This window comes from Carcharhinus amblyrhynchos, chromosome 2 (genome assembly GCF_965287045.1).
Source record: "Carcharhinus amblyrhynchos chromosome 2, sCarAmb.v2.hapA, whole genome shotgun sequence".
Lineage (NCBI taxonomy): Eukaryota > Metazoa > Chordata > Chondrichthyes > Carcharhiniformes > Carcharhinidae > Carcharhinus > Carcharhinus amblyrhynchos.
Window position 1 is genome coordinate 1,321,886 of NC_137325.1, and position 24,844 is coordinate 1,346,729.

General features: G+C 43.9%; 1 protein-coding gene across 5 annotated transcripts in view; it reads right to left on the minus strand.

Annotated features, from left to right (window-relative positions):
- LOC145351806 (cadherin-18) overlaps nucleotides 1-24,844 on the minus strand; it is a 556,159-nt gene that overhangs the window by 117,525 nt on the left and 413,790 nt on the right. For all 5 annotated transcript variants that reach the window (XM_080201464.1, XM_080201471.1, XM_080201481.1 and 2 more), the window contains one exon: nucleotides 7,744-7,863. In XM_080201464.1, coding sequence (XP_080057590.1) covers nucleotides 7,744-7,863 — 120 coding nt within the window. The remainder of the gene's footprint in view (nucleotides 1-7,743; nucleotides 7,864-24,844) is intronic.

A 24,844-nucleotide genomic window follows, 5' to 3' on the forward strand; every position in this document is an offset into this window, starting at 1 on the left:
CCCCCTTAGTGTTTCTTTCAGCTCCAGACATCTGGAAAGTGGAAATCACCAATTCTGAAATGCCAAGCACAGTGTTGCTAAAGAACCCCCTGCAGTTTATTGTTTCTGCTCATCCTCAGAAAAATGATGATTAAAAATGAATCAAAGTGAAAGAGATAAAGGATTCGAGTAATAATTGCTCCCTATAAATTCTCCAACTGACAGTGATAAAAAAATGTTTAAGAAGTTCCATGCCAAGGCACATATTTTAATTAAATCTCTCCCATGTTTATGAAGGTGTTAATTGATATATCATAAATTTATAGGATTAAGTTAGGAAGGTAAAAATAATTTTCCACTTTCACAAGAAGACAAGAACAGTTAAATGGTACCTTTATCTATAAACTAATTAACCCAACAGAATGCAGGGTTAGAACAGCTTTTGATTGGATGTAGAATAGCAGCTCCCTGTGCCTCTGTTTTAAAAGTGCTGTCATTTTCAACAGATAATTTCTTGGTGATACTTCAAAGATCAACAACAGCAGCAACAAAAAGCCCCAGGGTATTTCCACTCCTGAATCCCATTTAACTGTTGCCGGTTGACTTCCACTCATTCCGGATGGAAACTCACACAGGTTTGAAGCTTCCTGCTGACTCCAGCAAGATCGTCTGTCAGCTTTGAGACCATCCCAACGTGTTCTCCCTGAAATGAAGGACTTCTAGAAGCTCATACATTTCTCGAAAGAACAAGAGGAAAAGAAGGTAGTTGGAGAATAATTTTAATCCTGACCTCCACCTGGCAGCCGGTTGAGTGTGAAGTTTAAATGTCCCCAAGGTACCAACCTGGCAGAACTTTCAACATCTCGAGCCCAGCTAATCATCCAAACCTGGAGGGGCCTTTCTGACCCTCACTGGAACTGGATTGAAACTGATACCAGGTGTCTAAACAGGAAGCAAGAGTGAGTTTCACATTCGGAAAGCCACTGCTGAAGGAATGATATTTACATTTTCTGCAATCTTTCCCCTCCTGACCCCTGCAACTCCCTCATAATCTCTCATAAACTCTCCATCCCTTTGATGCCAGTTTCCTGTGTAACTTTCTCTACCTTCGTCCTACCCTCACAGCAATATATTCAGTCACTTAAATTCCATCCTCTCGACTGCCATCCTGTGAGCCCTCCATCTCTCCAAATTCCTCCCCTCCTTTATACGTTCCCTCCACCTAAAACTATATCACTCTACTTAAAATCTGCCTCTCTTTGGCTGTTTCTAAGGAAACTTCTGTTAATCTACTTGGAAAGGATTTTACAATATTGAAACTGTTTCACTATTAAAAGTTGCTGAGTTGTCTTATTTAAGCAAAGTTCAGCTGGGGTTGGTGAACCCAGGTCAGATTGGCAAACTGATCTAAATTGCTTATTGGCAGATCAATAAAAACACCAAAGGTTTGTTGCAATCTCAAAAAACTGATTGCTGGCTTTTCAGAAATTATTTGTTACACTTGACCAACAAATGCTTTTATCTGGAAAGTTGCAGTAAGAATGGATTTTTACCGACGAAACAAAGTGTAATGGTTTCCCAAATCTGATATAAATCCGATTAAACTGCACACTTGCATAATGCATTTTTCAGAATTTGTTAATGTTTCATATTGCCCAGCACCTGTGGGATGCATTATTTATACAACAATCAGAAAAACTATCCTCAAGAAAATTAACAAGTTAAAGCCATGTTCAGAAGTATTGCGAGAACTAATTCACAAGGCTGTGTTCTCAGCCCCCTCCTATACTCCTTATACACCCATGACCGTGCGGCCAAGTTCCCCTCCAATTCGATTTTCAAGTTTGCTGACGACGCCACCATAGTGGGTCAGATCTCAAACAATGACGAGACAGAGTACAGGAATGAGATAGAGAATCTGGTGAATTGGTGCAGTGACAATAATCTCTCCCTCAATGTCAACAGAACAAAGGAGATTTAGGAAGCATAAAGGAGAGCATACCCCTGTCTATATCAATAGGGACAAATTAGAAAGGGACTAGAGCTTCAAGTTTAAAGATGTTCAGATCACCAACAACATATCCTGGTCCCCCCCATGCTGACACTGTAGTTAAGAAAGCCCTCCAATGCCTCTCCTTTCTCAGAGGCTAAGGAAATTTGGCATGCCAGCTACAACTCTCACCAACTTTTACAGATGCACCATAGAAAACATTCTTTCTGGTTGCATCACAGCTTGGTCTGGGCTCCTGCTCTGCCCTAGACTGCAAGAAAGTACAAAAGGTCATGAATATAACCCAATCCATCACACAAACCAGCCTCCCATCCATTGACTCTGTCTATACTTCCCGCTGCCTCGGCAAAGTAGCCAGTATAATTAAGGACCCCACGCACCCGGACATTCTCTCTTCCACCTTCTTCCTTCGCGAGAAAGATACAAAAGTCTGAGGTCATGTACCAGCCGACTCAAGAACAGCTTCTTACTGCTGTTGTCAGACTTTTGAATGGACTTACCTTGCGTTAAGTTGATCTTTATCTACACCCTAGTTATGACTGTAACATTACATTCCGCACTCTCTCCTTTCCTTCTCTATGAATGGTATTCTTTTCCTGTATAGCTACCCCCTTGTCACTCTGTTTACTGAGGAATTTGAGGCTTTTTTCTATTACATCCAGTATAGAAGATGGACTTGCCAGCCTGTTAGCAGATTCTATAATAACTGGATACTCTAGTTGAGGTCTGAACCAGAGCTTTTGAAAGTTCAGCATAAATTTCCTCCTTTTGTAGTCAATGCCTCCAGTTCTGAAGCCTGAGATCCCATATGCTTCGCTCAGCATTCTCAGCATGTCCTGCCACGTCCAAAGATCAATACAAATACACCCCCAGGTCACTAAAATACTGTTCAGTGGTTACAATGATTTCAAGGATGTGATTAATGTAAGCAGTCATATAACCACATATTGTATTGCAAAGAATTTGCAATCATTGATTTTCTTTCTCCGTTCACTGAGTTTTGCAGGCTGAGAGAATAATGTCTGGTTTTCGGACAGTTGGATCTGGGGTACCGTTCCCTGCATTAAATTCCCTCTTGTCTGCTCGTGAAATAACTCCTCAGAGATTGGTGTTCCTTCACCAGATTCTCTTTATTTACAAACTTTTTTCCACTCCTAAGAGTGCTTCAGGTACAACGTCAGAGTCTGGAGTGGCCCTGACACTCCTCTATATCTACACAGGTGAGACTCCCCAGTTGGGCAGATAACCATTATGTAGACTAAAATCATGAATAGGTCACTGAGACAGTGGGACGGCGGCGCGGGCTCGTTGGGCCGAAGGGCCTGTTTCCCGTGCTGTGTTATTCTTTGTTCTTTGTTCTTTGTCAATCAGGCAACTCAGACTCAAGAGTCAGTCCCACGCCCCCCGGTAAGGTCATGACTCCGCACCTATCCACATCCAGTTGGAGGTTATTTGTATCACCTTCGCTCCTTGCCAACTCAATAACCTAATCCTGCTTTCTCACCACAACATTTGATCCCATTTGCCCCAAGTGCTATATTCAGCCACCTCTTGAATGCATTAATGTTTTGACATCAACTACTTCCGTTGGTAATGAATTCCACAGGCTCACCGGGTGAAGAAATGTCTCCTCACCTCCGTCCTAAATGGTCTACCCTGAATCCTTAGACTGTGATCCCTGGTTCTGGACTCCCCCCACCATCGGGAACATCCCCCCTGCATCTACCCTGTCTAATCCTGTTAGAATTTTATAAATCTCTATGAGATTCCCCTTCATTCATCTGAACTCCAGTGAAAACAATCCTAACCTGGTCAATCTCTCCTCATACATCAGTCCCACCATCCCTGGAATCAGCCTGGTAAACATTCGCTGCACTCCCTCGAGAGCAAGAACATCCTTCCTCAGAGAAGGAGACCAAAACTGCACACAGTACTCTAGGTGTAGCCTCACCAAGGCCCTGTACATTTGCAAAAACACATCCCTGCTTCTGTACTCAAAACCTCTCGCAATGAAGGCCAACATACTATTTGTCTTCTTTACCGCCTGCTGCACCTGCATGCTTACCTTCAGCAACTGGTGCACAAGGACACCCAGATCCCTCTGCACACTCCTCTCTCCCAATTTACAGCCATTCGAGTAGTAATCTGCCTTCTTGTTTTTGCTTCCAAAGTGAAAACCCTCACACTTATCCAAATTATACTGCATCTCCCACTGATTAGCCCACTCACCCAACCTGTCCAGATCATTCTGAAGGATCTCTGCATCTCATCATTGTTCACCCTCCCACCCAACTTGGTGTCATCTGCAAACTTTGAGATGTTACACTTTGTTCCATCATTCAAATCATTAATATATATATCGTGAATAACTGGGGTCCTAGCACCAATTGCCTGCCAATTCGAAAGGGACCTATTAATTCCTGCTCTTTGTTTCCACTCTTCTAATCAGTTTTCTATCCATCACAATATACTTCCCCCAATCCCACGTGCTTGAGCTGCAGGATAGAGTGAATAGCAGATATCATTGGCCGTCTTGCTACAGAAAATAATGGCCCATTATTTTTATTTTCTAGCTGCAAGTGTTCTCACACTTTAATGTGGTTCTGGTTTTATATTGTACTTCTGGTACTCGTCTGATTGTGCTTTCTACTTTCATTTAGCCAGAAAGAAATATATCCAGCAACATGAGGAGTGGTTGGGAGCACAGTGCTACTCAGATGACTGCAAAGGGGAGTCATTGATCAACTTTAAGGAGGATTTTCAAATTACACAGACCAGAGGGAACAAGCCCCCACTGTGAAACTGGCAGGCGGTGGCTAAATCATTGATGTCATTTACTTTTATATCCTTCAAATCCTGCAGTATTTAAACAACATATCGAATGTGATGTATGTCATGACTTATAGTTTTGGGCTTATTATGTGAAGAAGACCTTTCATTGAAACCATCAGATAGAATCAGTCAACCATCTCAACGTAAATTACTTTGGTTAATGAGTTTCATTACCCGTTAACAGGAGAAAGATAGGATTGCTCAGACAAAGGGTACATTTCACTCACATCCCACCATTCATTTAACAGAATATCACAGAGAATGATTGCAACAACTGGCCAATGTTGACTCATGTTTCATTCAACATGTTTCGCAATATGCATTGTTATAACTGGGATGACAGCAGTGTGTCGTTTCTCTAGCAGCACTCTGCAAATTGCACGATCAGTTTAAAAGTTTAATGCACTCACTAAAATGACCAATTCTTTACTTTTGCTGCTGTTAGCTGTAGGATAAAAGAGACTTTAAACAAGCAACTTTATCTATCAATAAACTCAGAATTATTGACGTAAGAACATAAGAACATAAGAAATAGGAGCAGGAGTAGGCCATCTAGCCCTTCGAGCCTGCCCCGCCATTCAATAAGATCATGGCTGATCTGTCGCTGCTCAGTTCCACTTTCCCGCCCTCTCCCCATAACCCTTAATCCCCTCTCTTATCAAAAACCCATCAACCCGCATCTTAAAAATATTTAGCGAGGCAGCCTCCACCACTTCAATGGCAGAGAATTCCAGAGATTCACCATCCTTTGAGTGAAGAAGTTCCTCCTCAACTCCGTTCTAAACCGCCCCCCTTTTATCTTGAGGCTGTGCCCCCTAGTCCTACTGTCTGTTTTGAGCGGGAAGAGTCTCTCCACCTCTATCCTATCCATCCCATTCATCATCTTATACGTCTCAATGAGATCTCCCCTCATTCTTCTAAACTCTAACGAGTACAAGCCCAGTTTATTCAGCCTCTCCTCATAGCTCAACCCCCTCAACTCCGGTATCAGCCTAGTAAACCTCCTCTGCCCTCCCTCCAAGGCCAAAATATCTTTGCGCAGGTGCGGCGCCCAAAACTGCACACAGTACTCCAGTTGCGGCCTCACCAATGCCCTATACAGCTGCAGCAAGACCTCCCTACTTTTATATTCAATCCCCCTCGCTATGAAGGCCAGCATCCCATTCGCCTTCCTGACCACCTGCTGCACCTGCAAGCTGGGTTTTTGCGACTCATGCACAAGGACCCCGAGGTCCCTCTGCACCGTCGCCTGCTGCAGTTTTTCGCCACGTAAGTAATAGTCCTTCCTACCATTATTCCTACCAAAGTGGACCACCTCACACTTGCCAACATTAAATTCCATTTGCCATTTCCTGGCCCATTCTGTTATAAAACAAAACTCCCTTTGTTAAGTCATGTTGCAAGAACTCACACACACACAATTGTACAACTATCTATCCCTTTATAAAAATACTCGAGCGCACAGAATCACAGAATTGTTTTGGCGCAGAAGGGAGGCCATTTGACCCCTCATGACCATACTTACACACACATCTCACTGTTCCCAGTACAAAAAATAGCTGAGATGATCAGTGGGATTCTTTATGGAAATAACAATGAAAGTTGGGTACATGGATTTTCAGAAGGTGTTGGATATGGTTTTATTTAGGTTGCTTTTGATTCATTTAACACTCAAGGAGTTTCAGTTTGACTTTGGAACAAAAGAGTGAAAGGTGATATTGAATCAACAGACATGGCACAAATCTCTTTGCAATTTCAAAGTAGTGGAAATGTAACAATGACAGCTAAATCAATATCATTCATTTTACTATCTTCCAAAGTTAAATATACTCAGGTGGATTGCAGTCTGAGTGTTTCTTTCATAGTTAAAAGGAGTTAAGATGTGGATCAAGTATTGTGGACGGGGATGTGTGGATTTACCACTGAACAGCTGCTTATTCCAGTCAGACCAATCTCAATCGAGGTGGCCAGAGCTCCTGATACCAATGGGAACCTCATTAATATCCACAGTTACAGTGCAAGTGACACAGTTACAGCCTCTGCCCGGTTACAGACAGATGCTGCTCTCAGTCCCTGATGATTCGAAATGCTGTGCAGTGACCAGTCTATGTGACCGTGAAATGGATCTTTAGCTACAGCTGGGAGTGCAGCTTTGACCGATCTCTTTATGCCAGGCTTTGTAGATTTTGACATATTCATGTTTGATGCATTTTTCTAGCTAAGAAGTAGCATTTTCGTTTCTGAGACAGAAGGTTGTGGGTTGAGACCACCCACACTCCAGATTTTCAACTCAAAAGGTGTTTTTGTGACAAAGGGAACACTGTCCAGTCGACACTGAGGGAGTGTCACAGCATTGAGACAGGAGTACACCATAGGGAGACACTCATAGACAGCACTGCACGCTTGAAGGTGCCATGTATTGGATAAGGTATTAAATCATTATCCCCCTCGGAGGAACAGAAAGATCCCATGGCTTTATTCTAATGGAGAGCAGGAGAGTTCTCCCTGAGTTACTGGCCAATATTTATCCCTTTAATCAGCATCACAGAAACAGATTCTCTGGTCATTGTTGCACTGTTGTTTGTAGAGTTGATGGTGCATAGATTTTCTGCTGTCTTTTTCCACATTACAACAGCCAACAAACTTCAAGAGTACTTCATTGGCTATAAAGCATTTGGGGTCATCCTAAGACATGAGCAGTGCGGTATATAATTGCAAATTTTTCATTATCCAGAGGACGTCAATCCACTTCAGATAACTGACATTGTGAGAACTGAGAATCTCCCTTTGCACATCACTCCAATGTTTTATCTTAAATATTGCCCAATTGTGTGGGTTGGTGCCAGAGTGTGTGCTTGGTGTGTGAGTTATAGACATTCCAGAATGCTGTTAGATAAAACCAAAGGGTAAGTGAATCCTACCTGTGTTGGGATCAACGGAAAAGTATGGCTGTCCCTGCAGGATACTGTACACCACCCTGGCACTGTTTCCATACGTGGGGTCATCAGCATCTGTAGCTGTTATCTGGAGTACAGAAGTACCTGCACAAAGACACAGAGAAAAGCACTCAATGAAATCTATTGGTAAAATAAAGTATTGTCCCTTAGAAAACCAAAGAATGTTGTTATATATTTGAATTAACTTTTAAATTTTGCTATGCAAGTAACATTACAAGAGGTTTTCTTTTTATACTCTGCTCTGATTACACTGAAAATAGCTTATATATTTAAATATTTACTCAGGGATCTGTAGGTCCATTGGGTTAAATGCCTCCTCAATGAGTTTAATTCCTGTCCAAATTAAATAAGATTGGAGATTGGATAATTCCAATAAAACTCCCTGGGCCATCAATGTGACACAATCCCTAACAAGATTCAGTGAGCATGCTCAAATAGCCATGAAGATGTTTGGTGTGGGAAATAGTTCTTCAATATATTCTTGTTCTTGCAGGCAAGAGAAAGAGATGGCACATGTCGCTTCCCATTTACTTTTATATCACTTCTCAGAGTGAGGAGCGTAAACATGAACAGCATGGGCAAGATCAATAATAAAACCACTGCTATACAGAGCTCAATCACTTAATGATGAGAGAGAGACTCACTCGTGCTTTCTGGGATTGCAGTGCTGTGTTTGCTGTAGTTCGGAAAAAAATTTGGAGTCGTCTCCCCAAGATCCCACCCCGTTTTTGCTTTGTCAGAATTCCTCTTGGATTTGCATGGAGTGTTACACAATGATGTAAAATGAGGGAAAGACATCAGCTGATATTCCCAAACACTGAATTCTGCTGAGGACCATGGAGAAAATTTAATCATTAATAAAACATAATTTATCAAAACAATCTGAGAGCTATGGAATTAAAAACAGAAACTGCTGGGAAAACTCAGCAGGTTAGTCGGCATCTGTGGAGAGAGAAACAGAATCAACTTTCCGAGTCTGTATGACTCTTCCTCAGAGCCTGTGGATTGCTTTGAGGCAACTGGTCTTCCTCAGAGAACGCAGCTTCTACTTTGAGCTCTTGATGTTTTTAGTTAGTGACTGGTTGACTGACACCGATTGGGGAGGGATCTTTAATCTGTGGGTGCGTTGATATTACTCGCTGCACTCTTTTGATTTGCTTTGATTTATTACTGTCACATGTATTACAGTGAAAAGTATTCTTCCTTGTGCGCTATACAGACAAAGCATACAGTTCATTGAGAAGGAAAGGAGAAAGTGCGGAGTGTAATCTTTCATTCATAGCTAGGGTATAGAGAAAGATCAACTGAATGCAAGGTAGGACCATTCAAAAGTCTCATCTCCCATTTAGTGCTCCATTGTCAATGTCTTGTTTCAGAATGTTCTTCTGAAGCATGTTGGGACGTTTTACTGTGTTCATTTTGTTAATGGCACCATATGGATGCAAGTTGTTGTTGTCCTTGATATTATTTCTTCCCAAGCTGACATTATCCCAGAGGTATATCCCAGAGAATTACCAATCTGGACATTTTATCCTCGGGTTGAACCCTGAGCTGGAATCAAGCAGCTGTGCACAAGAAATGCAGCAAACCACCCAGACGTCCCAGCGCAAGGCCATGGTGGTTCAAAGGAGCATAACCATTAGAATCATATAGTGCAGGAGAGGCCCTTCGGCCCATCGATTTTGCACCAACCACGGGAAACACCTGAACTCCTACCGAATCCCAGCTGACATCACTTGGCCCCGAGCACTGAATGTTATGGTGTGCCAAGTGTTCACCCAGATACTCTTTAAAGGACGTGAGGCATCCCACCTCCACCACCCTCCCAGGCAGCACATTCCAGACCCTCACCACCCTCTGGGTAAAAAGGTTTTTTTCCCACATCCCCCCCCCCCAAACCTTCTGCCCCTCATCTTGAACCCATGTCCCCTCATGACTGACCCTTCAACGAAGGGGAACAGCTGCTCCTTATCCACGTCCCTCACAATCGGGTACAGATGGAGCCCAGGGCAGGAAGGTACTGAAAATCTGCTGCTCCTGTCCCCATGAGGGAAGACAAAGAAATTACAATTGACCAGCTGGGAAATCCGTGGTTAAGGTGGCAATTCCATTGCCAGGAGTGCTGGGCACTGATGTTAAATGAGGGAAAGGCATCAGCTGATAGATCCCAAACTGAAGGTGGCTGAGGACCTTGGTGAAAACGTAATCATTAATGAACAGAACATAGGTTTATATACAGAGAACACTCCAATCACCAACTGACCAGAGACTCTTTGTAGGTAAATCCATCTCCTGTTTGTCTCTGCAGAATACCAGAAAAAATTGTAGCTTATGGAGAGAGTGCAGGAAGTTGTGATGAGTCCTCTGGATGATTCAAACTTCCTCCCAAAGGTTTCCATTTGATGGGACGGATTATAATTGGTCCTGTTTTGTCGAATTCTTCTTAATAAGACATCAATTCATCTCCAGTGCAATTCTCATTTAGATAATCTGCAAACAAGCAGTTGTCTCAATCTATGTTTCTCCTAAGGCGGAACATCCTGATTACAGAGGATATTTTGCACAGCATTGAAACATAATGGAGAGTTGGGTTTATAAACAGGGCACATATAGACAAAAACTCAACTGCAAGATAATGGTTGGAATGTGAATTCTTCAGGTAAGTGTTCTTCAAGACACATGACAACGCAGAATCTCTGAGCAGAAACGGAAAGCCAAGTTCAGCGTGCATGAGATTGGCTTCAATTGGGACCTTGGGTTCATGTCACACTATGTGTAACCCCCACCATTTGGCCTGGGCTTGCAAAATCCTACTAACTGTCCTGGCTTGAGACTATTCACAACTCTTTAACCTGTGATTGTCCCTCTCTCCATTCACATTGTCTGCACCTACAAAGACTTGATTAGCTGTTAAGACTCACATTCCAACCATTACCTTGTAATTGAGTTTGTGTCTATGTATGCCCTGCTTGTGAAACCTATCTCTCCATTCACCTGATGAAGGAACAGTGCTCCGAAAGCTCGTGCTATCAAATAAACTTGTTGGACTTTAACCTAGTGTTGTGAGGCATCTTACTGTACATTTAATATCTGAGGCTGCAATACATTGCAGCAAAGCAGTTTCTAAATCACAATAATTCAAAATGACATAATGCAGATTGTCCCTCATGTGTGAAACCCAGCAGTGTGCAACCCCTGAGAGAGGCTGTTTCACAGTATTTATGCTGCGTATTGAGTGAAGTACATCTTCAATGCCAGATTCTTAAAAATTGCTGAAAGATGTTTTTTGGAAGATTAAAGAATTACTGGCCAGAAGTTTCATCCACTCAAGGTTATCTCTGGAATTGTTGGAATGGGTTCCAGTGTCTGCAATGTCAATGGAGTATTGCTTTGCTGTGTGATTTGTCTGGCCCAGCTCTGCTGAACTCAACTCATTTCAGGATTCGTGGGGAATCAAAGGATATGAGAATGAGGAGGAAAGTGGATCTGAGGATGAAAATTGGCCACAATCGTACTGAACGGAAGGGCAGGTTTCACAGGCTGTGAGGTGGTTTCCGTTGCTCACATTTTTATGTTCAGTTGCACAATATAACCGCAGCCTAAAATAACTCAGTTTTGTATTCCCCCTTAAATAAAACAGGAATACAAAATTATTCTTCAAATAATTGCATTTGTCATAAAATCCAAATCCATGGCTTATATAGTGGTTAAAGGCTATACCCTCAAGGGGTACAATCACAATCACATTTTCTAGGCTTCTACAAAACAATATTAATCTAAATAATGAGAAACCTGTCCAGCACATGTGACATTCAGGTCCTGGTTTTATCAATGCGATCTTACAAACCTCGGGTGGGCTTCCCGGTAAAATCCCAGCCTTAATTTAATTTCTCAGGGGTTAATGACAGCTGAACTTATTACTGTATCATTCCCAGTCTAGCAAGCTTAACAAAGTAGTGTTGAGAGAACACATGGTTGTAAAATGCCCCAGTTGTGTTTACATTTATACACAGGATGGAATTTGGATTAGTCTCTCAATAACTTTGGGTTGTGCTTTCTTTTTAATGATATATTGCTGATAGACTGTTGCTGCAGCTCAAATAGTTAAATGTTAAAACCATTCGTTCTCAGATTGCTTTAAGGTTAAACGTGGCAGGGTAAGATTGGAATGACTGCTGTTTAGCTTCTCCTGAGGTGCGAAATATATTATTCAAACCTGTTAACTTATTTTTGCAGCCACATTCTGACAAAAAATAGCCAAGGCAGTCTGAAGACAGAAAATGGAACAGTAAGCCATGATGTAACCCAATTGATATCAGATTTAATTTAGTTTATTATTGTCACATGTATTCGTATACAGTGAAAAACATCGTTCCCTTCCCGCTAGACCGGAATTCTCCAGCCGTTCATGCCCCGCTGCCACTGGCACTCAGCCAAATCTCCATTCACTGCAGCAGGACTGGAGAATTCTGCTGGCATTAGCAGCTGGAAAACTCCACCGCTGGTGTTTGTAAGGACTGTGTGCACAGCAACATTTGCTATGCTGCAATGAATCTGTAAATGTTTGTAACGCCGCCTGCAATGATCGTGAGTTTTCTTCAACAATTTGTTGAATTGGGATTGGTGAAGATTATGTCTCAACCCAGGAGAAAACAGGGTAATTATATTTATTTTCTTGTTTGCCCACTGAAGACATTGCTCATGATCTACACAATAGAACAGTTGTCATATTTGGTTTGTCAGATGCAGTTGTCTTACATAGCTGAATATTAAATGCACCTCCCACTCCATATCAAAGCATGTCCAGTTTATTAGTAGACGATTGCCCAGAGTTCTATGGAGACCCTTGAAAAGGAGTGGTGATTAAATCAAGGGTATGTTGATGACCTTCCCCATTCATCTCCTTTAATCTCTGCCCGTTGAGGAAGGGCAGACTTGCCAAACTGTGTCACACTGCAGTCAAATCACAGCGCTGCAAATAATCAGATTATTATAACAGAATGGTCCAAAGCTTAGAATTTCATTCAATCCCTAGGCACTCAGCCTCTCTGTGAGGTAGAGGTCCATCACACCCAACACCTCACCCCCTGTCCAGGGCACTTTCCTGTGCAATCATAGAAGATGTAATACCTGCCCCTTTACCTCCTCCCTGCTCACCGTCCCAGGGCCCAAACATTCCTTTCAGGTGAAGCAGCACTTTACTTACACCTCCTTCAATTTGGTTTGTTGTATTCACTGCTCTCAATACGGTCTACTTTACATCATAGAAACATAGATAATAGGTAAAGGAATAGTCCATTTGGTTCTTTGAGCCTGTACCACCATTCAGTATGATCATGGTTGATCATTCACTTTCAATAACCCACTCCTGCTTTCTCTCCATACTCCTTGATCTCTTTAGCCAGAAGGGTCACACCAACTCCCTCTTGAACATAATGAACTGGCTCCAACAGCTTTCTGTGGTAGAGAATTCCACAGGTTCACAAATCTCTGAGTGAAGAAGTTCTTCCTTATCTCAGTCCTGAATGGCTTACCCCTTATTCTTAAACTCTGAGCCCTAGTTCTGGACTTCCCCAACAACAGGAACATCGGACAGACCAAACGATGACTGGGTGGCTGCTTTGCTACGAGCAGGACCCAGACCTTCCTGTCGCTTACCACTTCAACAACCCCCGATCTCCTGTCCACATGTCCGTCCTTAGCCTTTTGCAATGTTCCAGTGAACCCCAATGCAAACTGGAGGAACAGCAGCTCATCTTCCCATTGGATACTTCATAGCCTTCTGGACTGAACTTTGAGTTTAACAAATTCAGAGGATGGACTCTCCCCTCCACCTTCACCCCATTCCCATTTATTTTGTTTAACTTTGTTTCTTCTTTTCATTTCATTCATTCACTTTCATTGCCCTTCTTTCTCACTTCCATTTTTCCACTTTTCCATTCTAGCTCTCCCTCTTGCCACCTACCTGCCCCCCATCCCCCCAACCCACCCACCCACCCACTCACTTTCAGGGCAATTGCCTTAATCCTCGGGCAGTCCCATCTGTATCTCACGTTAATAATTTGTTCTGCTATTCATACATTCTGATCACTGAATGGACACTTCTATCACCTTCTCAGCCTTCCGTATCCTTATTCACATTCCCTTTGTCCCATTCCAGTCCCCCTCCCCACTCCTGTAGTGTAAATCTCTGTCGATTCTCTTTGCTCTCAGCTCTGACAAAGGGTCTCCTAGACTTAGAAGTTGGCTCGATTCTCTCTCCACAGATGCTGTCAGACCTGCTGAGGTTTTCCAGCATTTTCTGTTTTTGGGAGTTTAATTTTCCTGGGAATTCTCACATAGATCTGCACATCAAGGTTTTCAGAGGGTCCTGACGCACATCTCCAGTTGTACATCTGACCTCTGATGATCCAGACGCCAGAAGATTTGTGCCAAGGTGCCTCTGGTCTGTCAGTCTAGACTAGAATGACCCGTCGAGATTACCACAACGAACACATCACTGGGATTTCCCACGGACCCACCTGTCACAATAGATGTGGATGGTGTTTTAGACCCACCCAACATCAACCGAAATGGAACCTGGGATGTTCAGGAAGTAAACTGAAATGACATCACTTCAAGCTTCATTATTAGATTAATTAAGAATTAATTAGTTAACAATTGCCTGGTAAGCAAGCAAAGGAAGGAATTAAAATGACCAATCCCACTTTGTAGCTACAACAAATCAGTAATAAAATTCCAGGCACAGCGTTCTGTATAATACCTAATCAGTAATCCCCTTAGTGGTCTGGTAATGCCGCCTCATTGGGCTGTCTCTCACCATTCTCGATAACACACCAGTGCATTCTATTCATGAGCTTTCAAATGAAGTAAACCAGGGGTGTAAGTGAAAAGCTGCCATTATTCTGACTCCGCCAGTCAGATCCTGCATCAAACACATTGTGGGAACTAAAAGAATTTCAAAAGGTTGATAGGTATTTCAGAAAAATTACACATCAACAAATTTGAGACTGATGATGATGAGATTTTGTTTGCTTAAGGATTACTGTTATCACGGTGATGAGTTTTTAAGCTCCATCCTCCTGCCTAAACATAATTTAATTGAAGCTTTGTTCTGTCGGATGTTAAGCAGACTCACACTGCACCTAATCCCGCAAAGCTGAAATACTCCTGCCTTTTATCCTCAGTGTATGACTCGCCACCCTTATCTCCAGCAAGTACACCGAGCCCCCGGGCTTTCATTGCTCTGAAGATGGTCTTGAATTTCAGGGGCAATTCAGGCAGATAACAGGAGGGGCAATAACAGAGCTCTGCAGCAAAGGAGGAAAAGTGATGGGGGAGAGGGGCAATTGTCATGTGGGGGTTGGGGAAAGGCTGAGAGCAGGATGGAAGAGCATTGTGAGGATCGGAGGAGCAACAATTTCTCGAACAGAGTTTGCACTCAGCGGTTAATGTATAAACTGCAATGGTCCTTCTAAGGACCACAGGTGAGGCTGTTCAACACCTGAAACACTGAGGTTTTGGTCCCTGAAACCTACACCGGCATCTGATGTGTGACTGATTATAGAATCATAGAAAAACTACAGCACAAACAGGCCCTTCAGCCCACAAGTTGTGCCGATCATATCTCTACCTACTAGGCTTACTTATAACCCTCAATCCAATAAGTCCCATGTACTCATCCAGAAGTCTCTTAAAATCTATCAAATTTACCTCCACCACCACCGACGGCAGCCGATTCCACTCACTCACCAACCTCTGAGTGAAAAACTTACTCCTGACATCTCCTCTGTACCTGCTCCCCAGCACCTTAAACCTGTGTCATCTCATGGCGACCATTTCAGCCCTGGGAAAAAGCCTCCGAGAGTCCACCCGATCTATACCTCTCAACATCTTATACACCTCTATCAGGTCCCCTCTCATCCTTCAACTCTCCAAGGAGAAAAGACTGAGCTCCCTCAACCTATCTTCATAAGGCATGCCACCCAATCCAGGCAACATCCTTGTAAATCTCCTCTGCACCCTTTCAATAGCTTCCACGTCCTTCCTGTAATAAGGCAACCAGAACTGCGCACAATACTCCAAGTGGGGTCTGACCAGGGTCTCATACAGCTGCAGCATTATCTCCCGACTCCTAAACTCAATCTCTCGATTAATGAAGGTCAGTACACCATACACCTTCTTAACCACATCCTTCACCTGTAAAACTGATTTGAGAGTCCTAAGGACCCAGACTCCAAGATCCTTCTGATCTTCTACACTGCTAAGAATCTTACCCTTAATATTATATTCCTTCATCCCATTTGAGCTGCCAAAATGAATCATCACACACTTATCCGGGTTGAACTCCATCTGCCACTTCTCCGCCCAGTCTTGCATCCTATCTATGTCTCGCTGCAACTTTTGACATCCCTCCAAACTATCCACAACACCACCAACCTTCGTGTCATCGGCAAACTTACCAACCCATCCCTCCACTTCCTCATCCAGGTCATTTATAAAAATCAGAAACAGCAAGGGTCCCAGAACAGATCCCTGAGGCACTCCACTGGTGACTGACCTCCATGCAGAAAAAGACCCATCTACAACCACTCTCTGCCTTCTGTGGGCAAGCCAGTTCTGGATCCACAATGCAACGTCCCCTTGGATCCCGTGCCCCCTCACTTTCTCAATAAGCCTTGCATGGGGGATTGTGCTTGAGGTTCAAGATTCTATTCTATGTTCTTCAGCTCAGGCACTGGGATTGGTGAAAGCAAGTTAGTGACATCAACTTGCAGAACAGACTGAGGAGCCCACAGTGAAAGCCCATTCTCGGATAGCTGATATCACAACTGATCCTGGTGTTCAAGCTGGAAATGGTAATGTTCGGTTCTTCAGTGTCTGTAATAGTTGATGCTTCACTCCTGGTCTGCTGTTTATATTCGCAGTGAATGTCGCAATGATGGATCAGGAATCAGGCAGCTACTTACTAATGTTCTAATATTCCATGTACAAAGCCGGTTACCATGCTGCATTCATAATTATTAGACCTAATTTAAACTACCGTTCCTCTTGCATGAAAGCTAATGAAGCTCCGTCCTCAACCAAAATCAACTCCATTTTTCAGCACTCAGCAAGTAATATTATTTAAAGAAAGCCAATGGCATTTCCATCAATGTAAGGCCCAGAATATTATATCTACTCTCAGATTAGGCGAGGGAAGTAGTTCAGGCAATGATCATCTCGTTCAGTGGCTGGGCAGCTGGTGACACCCTGCCCCGCTTCTCCTGGGGACAGCCTGCTGTATGGGGTGACAGTCTGGCATTCGAACAAGCCTTCCGCAGGCTCAAGGACCCCCTGGGTGGAAACGCCCTCCTCTGAGAGCTGGCACCCAATTGGACACTGGTAGCTCTTCAATGTATGCAGTGGCACTTGGGGATTGTGGCAGCAACTGGCAATGTTTCCACCAATATCCAATGAAATCTCAGGCCAGAAGTGAGTGAGGGTGGGGTAGGGATCATGACGGGAGTGGCGGGGGTAGTGGTGGGGCTTAGAATGAACGGAAAGGTGGCAATGGGATTTGAACATTAGGGTAGGTAGCTGACTATTGGTGAACCACCCCCCCAATCAATCAGGCTTCGATTAAGAGCTGAGTGCCTGACAGTGAGAGATCCCTCCCACCCTATCCCACCTCCTCACCGGGAGCCAAAAAGCCAGAGTTTGCTATTACATAGAAACATAGAAGATAGGAGCAGAAGAAGGCCATTTGGCCCTTCGGACCTGCTCCGTCATTCATTACGATCATGGCTAATCATCCAACTCAAGAGCCTAATCCTGCTTTCTCCCCATAACTTTGATTCCATTCTCCCCAAGTGCTATATCCAGCTGCCTCTTGAATATATTCAATGTTTTGACATCAAATGCTTCCTTTGGTAATAAATTTCACAGGCTCACCACTCTTTGGGTGAAGAAATGTCTCCTCACCTCCAACCTAAATGGTCCATCTGATTCAGGCTCCTCATATAGGCCGGTTAGTTTAACGTCTGTGGTAGGTAAAATGTTAGAATCCATCATTAAGCAGGAAATTGCGAGGCATCTTGAAGGGAATTGCTTGATCGGGCGGACGCAACACGGTTTCATTAAAGGGAAGTCGTGTCTGACAAATTTACTGGAGTTCTATGAGGATGTGTCTAGGGCAGTGGATAGAGGAGAGCCGGTGGATGTGGTCTTTCTGGATTTTCAGAAGGCGTTTGACAAGGTACCTCACAAGAGGTTATTGCAGAAGGTCAGGGGACATGGAGTTGGGGGTAGGGTGTTAGCGTGGATAGAGGATTGGTTGTCAAATAGGAGGCAGAGAGTGGGGGTCAATGGGTGCTATTCGGATTGGCGGATGGTGACTAGTGGGGTGCCCCAGGGGTCGGTGCTGGGGCCTCAGCTATTTACCATTTATATAGATGATCTGGAGGAGGGAACCGAGTGCAGGGTGTCGAAATTTGCTGATGACACCAAGATTGGGGGAACGGCAAATTGTGCGGAGGGTGTGGAGAGTCTGCAGAAGGATCTAGATAGGCTGGGCGAATGGGCCAGGAAATGGCAAATGGAATTTAATGTTGGCAAGTGTGAGGTGGTCCACTTTGGTAGGAAGAATGGTAGGAAGGACTATTACTTACGTGGCGAAAAACTGCAGCAGGCGACGGTGCAGAGGGACCTCGGGGTCCTTGTGCATGAGTCGCAAAAACCCAGCTTGCAGGTGCAGCAGGTGGTCAGGAAGGCGAATGGGATGCTGGCCTTCATAGCGAGGGGGATTGAATATAAAAGTAGGGAGGTCTTGCTGCAGCTGTATAGGGCATTGGTGAGGCCGCAGCTGGAGTACTGTGTGCAGTTTTGGGCGCCGCACCTGCGCAAGGATATTTTGGCCCTGGAGGGAGTGCAGAGGAGGTTTACTAGGCTGATACCGGAGTTGAGGGGATTGAGCTATGAGGAGAGGCTGAATAAACTAGGCTTGTACTCGTTAGAGTTTAGAAGAATGAGGGGAGATCTCATTGAGACGTATAAGATGATGAATGGGATGGATAGGATAGAGGTGGAGAGACTCTTCCCGCTCAAAAAAGACAGTAGGACTAGGGGGCACAGCCTCAAGATAAAGGGGAGGCGGTTTAGAACGGAGTTGAGGAGGAACTTCTTCACTCAAAGGGTGGTGAATCTCTGGAATTCTCTGCCCGTTGAAGTGGTGGAGGCTGCCTCGCTAAATATTTTTAAGAAGCGGGTTGATGGGTTTTTGATAAGAGAGGGGATTAAGGGTTATGGGGAGAGGGCGGGAAAGTGGAACTGAGCCACGACAGATCAGCCATGATCTTATTGAATGGCGGGGCAGGCTCGAAGGGCTAGATGGCCTACTCCTGCTCCTATTTCTTATGTTCTTATGTTATGTTCTTATGAGGTGACTGATCCGTTTGCTGCCGGTTCAATATCAACCAAAGTGGAATGAGGTTTTTAAATGGGCATTAATTGCCTGTCTAAGAGACTCAGTGGGCAGTGGAGTGGAGAAGCCATCTCCCAGCTTTACTGACCAGGACTGAATGAAGTCATGATGTGGAGATGCCGGTGTTGGACTGGGGTAAACGCAGTAAGAAGTCTCACAACACCAGGTTTATTTGATAAACTTCACTAGCTTTCGGGTTTTGCCCCTTCCTCAGGTGAGTGGGAGTTCTGATCACAAACAGGGCATATAAAGGCACACACAGTTTACAGAATACGATTAGAGTCTTTACAGCTAATCAAGTTTTAAAGGTGCAGACAATGTGAATGGAGATAGCATTAAGCACAGGTTAAAGAGATGTGTATTGTCTCCAGAAAGGACAGTTAGTGAGATGCTGCAAGCCCAGGTAGGTCATGGGAGTTACAGATAGTGTGACATGAACCCAAGATCCCGATTGAGGCTGTCCTCATGTGTGCGGAACTTGGCTATCAGTTTCTGCTCAGTGACTCTATGCTGTTGTGTGTCATGAAGGCCGCCTTGGAGAATGCTTACCCGAAGATCAGAGGCCAAAGATCAGAGACTGCTGAAGTGTTCACCAACGGGAAGGGAACAGTCTTGCCTGGTGATTGTCGAGCGATGTTCATTCATCTGTTGTCGTAGCGTCTGCATGGTCTCCTCAATGTACCATGCTTCGGGACATCCTTTCCTGCAGCATATCGGGTGGACAATGTTGGCCGAGTTGCAAGAATACATACCGTGTACCTGGTGGATGGTGTTCTCATGTGAAATGATGGCATCCATGTCGATGATCCGGCATGTCTTGCAGAGGTTGCTGTGGCAGGGTTGTGTGGTGTTGTGGTCACTATTCTCCTGAAGGCTGGGTAGTTTGCTGCGGACAATGGTCTGTTTGAGGTTGTGTGGTTGTTTGAAGGCACGAAGTGGGGGTGTGGGGATGGCCCTGGCGAGATGTTCGCCCTCATCAATGACATGTTGAAGACTCCAGAGAAGATGTCTCTGCTCTGGAGAAGGCTGGATGATGAAGGGTACTCTGTCCATCGTGTCCCGTGTTTGTCTTCTGAGGAGGTTGATCGACAGTTCTGACGCGCCACAGTGAAAAACCGCACCGACCTCTTCAGAAGACAAATACATAAACATCTCACTTACTGTCCTTTCTGGAGACAATGCACATCTCTTTAACCTGCGCTTAATACTATCTCCCCTCACTGTGTTTGCACCTTTTAGATTTGATTAGCTGTAAAGACTCACATTCTAATCAGTATTCTATAAACTGTGTGTGCCTTTCTATACCCTGTCTGTGATCAAAATTTCCACTCACCTGACGAAGGGACAAACCCCGAAAGCTAGTGGTGTTTACTACCAAATAAACCTTTGGACTTTAACCTGGTGTTGTGCAACTTCAGACTGAACAAAGTTAGAGTTGGGAAGGCAGTGGAATCCACCCTCTGCCACGCTGTACCCTTCCATCCTACAGTGGGTGAAATTGTTGCCATGTTAACAGATCAGATAAACATTTACAGAATCACTGGTGTTATTTTAGATTTCCAGAACATTTTTTATTAGGAATTTGATTTCTATCCCAAAACCAAGACATTGTTTAAATGTGCTTTGCAAACACGGGCTCTTTACTATATATTGTTAAACGATTATCTAATTTTATTACAGTTGTCTACGAGGCTGCAATTGGAAGTGAACATCAGCTAGCTGGCAACAGATATGGGAGAAATCAGAGCAGAATAAAAGATTGCCACTGGAGACAGGGCAATCTTCCAAACCAACTCCCAAATCAAACATATAAATAAATCTTCATATAGGATCATCTTTCAAAATATCTCTATCCTATAGCTCATTTGGAAAAGCTATTGAATAAATTATCCCTAAAACACAGAAGGTTTTACTCTGTCATTGTTTGAAAATGACTTGTTCTTGATCTCTCCTTCCCTTGTGATTTGTCTGTGTTCTTGGCTCAACCTGATTGGGAACTTATCAGCAAAACCATTAAGACTCCTGAAAGCACCTCTAACACGTCAACATGAATAATCATCAACAAACTATCTCATTGGTTGTCTAGTGGTTTAGTAACTGAAATACATGGGGTTGAATCCTCTGCACAGCTGAGGTGAGAAACCAGGCATGTGGCAATCCAGGTTCTCAAACACGTCACAGAAAACCTGGGCTGTGCCTTTCACCGTTACTCCGGTGGGCAGGGCTGGGATAGAGCCAGCAACAACGGCTCCACAGAGAGTGGTGGGGAGCACTTTTTAAAGCGCATCCTGATCTGTGCTGAAAATAATATTTGATTACCTGTGCCGCCCCTCTCCCCCCCGCCCCCCAAGGACACAGAGAACCCCCACCCCACTTCCCAACCACAAGCTCCAGGATAACGCCCCACATGCATAAGGGGAACACAAAGACCGGGGCAACCCTCCCATGCATGAGAGGAACACCCCAATGGAGCTCCGCAGTGGGCCCACTCCGGCAGTACCAGGAGGCAGTGTCATGGCAGTGCTTGGACATGTTCCCCTCTCCCCGGAGGCGATACTGACCTTTGTGTCCCCAATGGGTTCCCCTTCACTACTTCACATTTTGCAAATTAGTTGCAATCCTGCTTGATATGAATTCTTTGGAATGAAGTTCCTGCCTTTTCTGGGCAGGAAGCTCATTATGTCACCCGCGAGGGACAACGTAAATCGGAAAATGTTACTTCTTAAAAACTCATTTGTGGGGCAGGGGTGTCGCTGACTGGCCAGCATTTATTACCCATCCCTAATTGCCCTTGAGAAGGTGGTGGTGAGCTGCCTTCTTGAATCGCTGCAGTCCATGTTCTGTGGGTTGACCACAATGCTGTTAGGGAGGAAATTCTAGCATTTGGACCCAGCGACTGAGAAGAAATGGCGATATATTTACAAGTTGGGATGGTGAGCAGCTTGAAGAGGGACTTGCTGGTGCTGGTGTTCCCATGTATCTGCTGCTCTTGTCCTTCCAGATGGAAGTGGTCATGTGTTTGGAAGGTGCTGTCTAAGGATCTCTGGTGAATTGCCGCAGTGCATCTTGTAGACAGTACACATTGCTGCTACTGAGCATTGGTGATGGAGGGAATGGATGTTTGTAGATGTGGTGCCAATCAAGTGGGCTGCATTGTGTTGGATGGTGTCAAGCTTCTTGAGTGTTGTTGGAGCTGTGCTCATCCAGGCGCGTGGGAGTATTCTATCACACTCCTGACTTGTGCCTTTTGGATAATGGATAGGCTTTGGGCAGTCAGGAGGTGAGTTGCTCGCCGCAGTATTCCTAGCCTCTGACCTTATAGCCACTGAATTTATGTAGCGAGTCCAGTTGAGTTTCTGGTCAATGGTAACCCCAAGAATGTTGACAGTGGGGGAATCAATGATGGTTACACCATTGAATGTCAAGGGGCAGGGGTTAGAGTGCCTCTTATTGGTGATGGTCATTGCCTGGCATTTGTGTGGCATGAATGTTACTGCCACTTGTCAGCCCAAGCCTGGATATTGTCCAGATCTTGTTGTATTTGAACATGGTCTGCTTCAGTATCTGAGGAGTCGCAAATGGCGCTGAACATTATGCAACCATCTGCGAACATCCCCACTTCCGATCTTATGACGGAGGGAAGGTCATTGGACCTAGGACACTACCCTGAGGGACACCTGCAGAGATGTCCTGGAGCTGAGATGACTGACTCTCTACAACCATAACCATCTTCCTGTGAACCAAGTCTGACTCCAACCAGTGGAGAGTTTGCCCCCCGATTCCCAACGATTCCAGTTTGGCTAGGACTCCTTGATTCCACACTTGGATGAATGCGGCCTTGATGTGAAGGGCTGTCACTCTCACCTGCCCTCTGGAATTCAGCTCTTTTGTTCATGTTTGAACCAAGGCTGTAATGAGGTCAGGAGCTGAGTGACCCCCCGGCAAAACCCAAACTGAGCGTCACTGAGCGGGTGCTGCTGGATCGCGCTGTCGATGAGCCTTCCATCACTTTACTGATGATCGAGAGTAGACTCATTGGGCGGTAATTGGCCGGGTTGGATTTGTCCTGCTTTTTGTGTACAGCAAAAAGTCTGACAACACCAGGTTTTAGTCCAACCGATTTAAAACCTGGTGTTGTCAGACTTTTTACTGTGTTTACGCCAGTCCAACGCCGGCATACCCACATTTTGTGTACAGGACAGACCTGGGCAATTTTCCATATTGTTGGGTAGATGTCATTTTACTAACTGTACTGGATCAGCTTGGCTAAGGGAGCAGCACATCCTGGAACACAAGTCTTTAGTACAATTAGAGGAATGTTATCAGGGCCCATTCCCTTGGCAGTATCCAGTGCCTCCAACCGTTCCTTGATATCACATGGAGCGAATTGAATTGGCTGGAGACAGAAATATCGAAACTGGAAGCAGGATGAGGCCACTTGGCCCTTTCAGCCAATGCTATTCATTTTGATCTTGGCTGATCATCATCAGCATCATCATCAATCCCTTCAATTCCAGTTCGAAACTTAACATTTTATAAACTAGATCAACCAATCCTTCAAAGTCTACTTCCAAAACATGACAATCTTTTAGTTATTTTATGAAAGCAAATTACTGCGGATGCTGGAATCTGAAACCAAAAGAGAAAATGCTGGAAAATCTCAGCAGATCTGGCAGCATCTGTAAGGAGAGAAGTGCTGGTGATTCAAATCTAGATCACCCTTTGTCAAAGCTTCTCTTTTGGCTTCAGTTATTTCAACTGTTCTTATTGTTAAACCATCACAAATCAAATATTTTTAAAATGATCAAATATATTAGTGGGGCCAATTTGAAGGGCAGAGCAGAGGATTAAATGTCTGTACTACAATGAAGAATGATTATATAACGACACAAAGAAAAAGAATATTTTTATATCTGCAAGAAAAATGAATCACTGGATGATTCCTATATTTTAAACAGAAATATATGTTAAAGAGGAACTTAATTTGCAAAAATAAATTTGTTAATTCTTCAGGGGAAATACAATTACCTATTATACAAACTCAATATTCTGAGAGTGACAGAGAGGGTGAAAAAAGAAAAAAAAACACAAAGATATCGCAGGACTGATTCAAAGACGGATACACTGTCATTGATGAACAAACACATCTAAAGAGTTAGATTTCAAAGATTAAAGGGAATTCCAAAGTTTAGGTTTGCAGCTGAAGGCATGAGCATCAATGGTAAGGAAAATGAAACTCGTGAAATGCCTTAGGAATTCTTTCCTACATTCTTGGTGACACATGAAAGGAAGTTGATGTTGCCATCAAAAATAATTGTCTGGAAATATCTTTTCCCACTCTATCAAGTTAAACGTCAAAGATCAGAAATATTTCACAATAAACACATCAGTGACAGTTCTTCATGTGTGCATCAAGACTCTAAGGAATGACAAGTTGCTTGGTCTTGAGAAGTATTAAAGACAAGCCTTTTATTTGTAGCATCCTATTGTAATCACAATCCTATGTATGTCAGCTGAAATAGACAGGCCCTTTGGCTGTTTGAGGTCACCCCCTCCAACCCCTAGTCTCAGCAGAATTGTAATGCATGGAATTCCAGAGTATGT